Genomic DNA, 1,905 nt, shown 5'->3' with positions numbered 1-1,905 from the left:
CCGCCCGCCCCTGCCCCGCCCACCATCTCCTCAGCCGCAATACACACGGGCCCGGGCACGGCCAATGGGGGCCATCGCCGTGGCGCCTGCCAGCCTCCGAGCGGTGTTGTCCCTGCGTCGCCAGGCAGGCCGTCATGTTGGCCTAAAACATCCTCTGTTGAGCCCAGCTCCGGGCTCACGTTCCCTCCTCTTCCTCTCCCCTCTCGCCCCGTGTCCCCTCTTCCTCTCTCTTTCTCTCTCTTTCTCTCTCCCTCTCTCTCCCTCTCTCCCCCGCCCCCTCGCACCAGCAAGAGGCCATGTTCTCCCGCTTCACCGCCGTCGCCGCCGTCGCGGCTTCCGTACGTCAGCGTCTGATCGCATGTGGCCATCCTTCGCGGATCCCTTCTCACCTTGCCCATTCGCCCGCGCTCTTTCCAGGCGTCCGTCCTGGCCATGAAGGCTACCTCCATCAAGGAGACCACCGCCAGCACCGGCCCCGGCCCTCGTGCCCTCTTCCGCCAGTTTGCCCTGCACAATGACGCCGCCCCGGTCCAGCCGGTCCTGCCGGTGTCTGACGCCGAGGCTGCTGCCACCGCGGCCCTGGAGGACAAGCCCGAGGGTGCGCTCTGACCCTCATCACATTCTTGGCCCGATTCCTGGCCCCCTTCCTTCTTCCCCCCCCGCTGCCCTGCTCTTGCCCTTCCCTCACACTGACCCCCTCTCAGTCACCACCCCTCCGCCTCCGCCTGCCCCGCCGGCCAACCCGTACGCCGACGCGGTCACCCTCCCCGGTGGCAACCTCCGGGCCAAGTATGTTCTTGTTGGTACCGGTACCGCCTCCTACTCTGCCGCGGCGGCCATCATGGAGCGCGACCCGACTGCCGTCATCATCATGATTGGCGAGGATGTCGAGGTCCCCTACGCTCGGCCCCCCATCACCAAGGAGCTCTGGTTCAGCCAGGACCCGGACGTCGTCGACACTCTGAACTACTGCGACTGGGCCGGCAACGATGTGACGTACGCCAACTGCATTTTGTCCCCTCCCCCCTCGTCCCGTGCCCCTCCCTCTCTCTCTCTCTCTCTCTCTCGCTCTCCCTCCCTCCCTCGGGCTAAACCCCTCTGCCAACTGGCCTGTCATGCGAGGCTCCACTCACCCATCCCTCCCATCTGGCCCATCTTAGCCTCCACTACCAGCCGCCCACCTACTACACCTCCCTCAAGGCCAAGGGTGACACGCCGATTGTCCTGCTGAACGGCGTGCGCGCTGTCGACCTGGACCTGAAGCAGCGCTTCGTCCTCCTGGCCGACGGTCGCAAGGTCTTCTTCGACCAGGTTCTCCTGGCCACCGGTGGTACTCCGGCCACCCTCCCGGCTGCCAAGGCCCTGCCCGAGCATGCCAAGCAGCATGTCACCACCCTGCGCACGGTGGCCGACTACCGCAAGCTGTACACCAAGCTGGTCGGCGATGCCAAGGCCACCGCTGCGGCCGCCGTTGCTGCCACCACCCCGGCCGAGGGTGCCGAGGCCGAGAGTGCCGCCTCCGCTCCCACCCCGGCCGCCCCTGTGGCCCAGAAGCATGTCGTCGTCATCGGCGGCAGCTTCCTTGGCTCGGAGGTTGCCTGCGCCCTGGCGCAGCAGCGCACCCCCAATGGCGAGGCTCCCATCAAGGTGACCCAGGTCTTCCCGGAGGAGGGCAACATGGGCCGGGTCTTCCCCCGCTACCTGACTAACTGGACTACTGGCAAGATGCGCCAGCGTGCGTGTCATCTTCCCCTTCCCCTTCCTCCCCGACCCCGCTTTCCTGCCTCCCCGCCCCCAGTCGCACTGACCTTTCCCTGGTCGCCTTCCCCCTCCTCTTGCCCCCTGTGCAAATGTGCAGTCGGTATCGACATCCGTTCCAAGTCCCTCGTCGCCGACCTGCAGCCG

General features: G+C 66.9%; 1 protein-coding gene across 1 annotated transcript in view; it reads left to right on the top strand.

Moving 5' to 3' along the window:
- Positions 1 to 296: 296 nt before the first annotated feature.
- Positions 297 to 1,905, top strand: part of H696_00226 (hypothetical protein) — a gene marked incomplete at both ends in the record, with an annotated part of 2,405 nt that continues 796 nt past the window's right edge. The window contains 5 exons of the mRNA XM_009494071.1: positions 297 to 338; positions 418 to 598; positions 705 to 996; positions 1,161 to 1,735; positions 1,859 to 1,887. Coding sequence (XP_009492346.1) covers positions 297 to 338; positions 418 to 598; positions 705 to 996; positions 1,161 to 1,735; positions 1,859 to 1,887 — 1,119 coding nt within the window. The remainder of the gene's footprint in view (positions 339 to 417; positions 599 to 704; positions 997 to 1,160; positions 1,736 to 1,858; positions 1,888 to 1,905) is intronic.

The sequence above is a fragment of the Fonticula alba genome (genome assembly GCF_000388065.1).
Source record: "Fonticula alba strain ATCC 38817 unplaced genomic scaffold supercont2.1, whole genome shotgun sequence".
NCBI lineage: Eukaryota > Rotosphaerida > Fonticulaceae > Fonticula > Fonticula alba.
The sequence above is the reverse complement of the archived record's forward strand: the minus strand, read 5'-3'. Positions and strand labels throughout refer to the sequence as shown.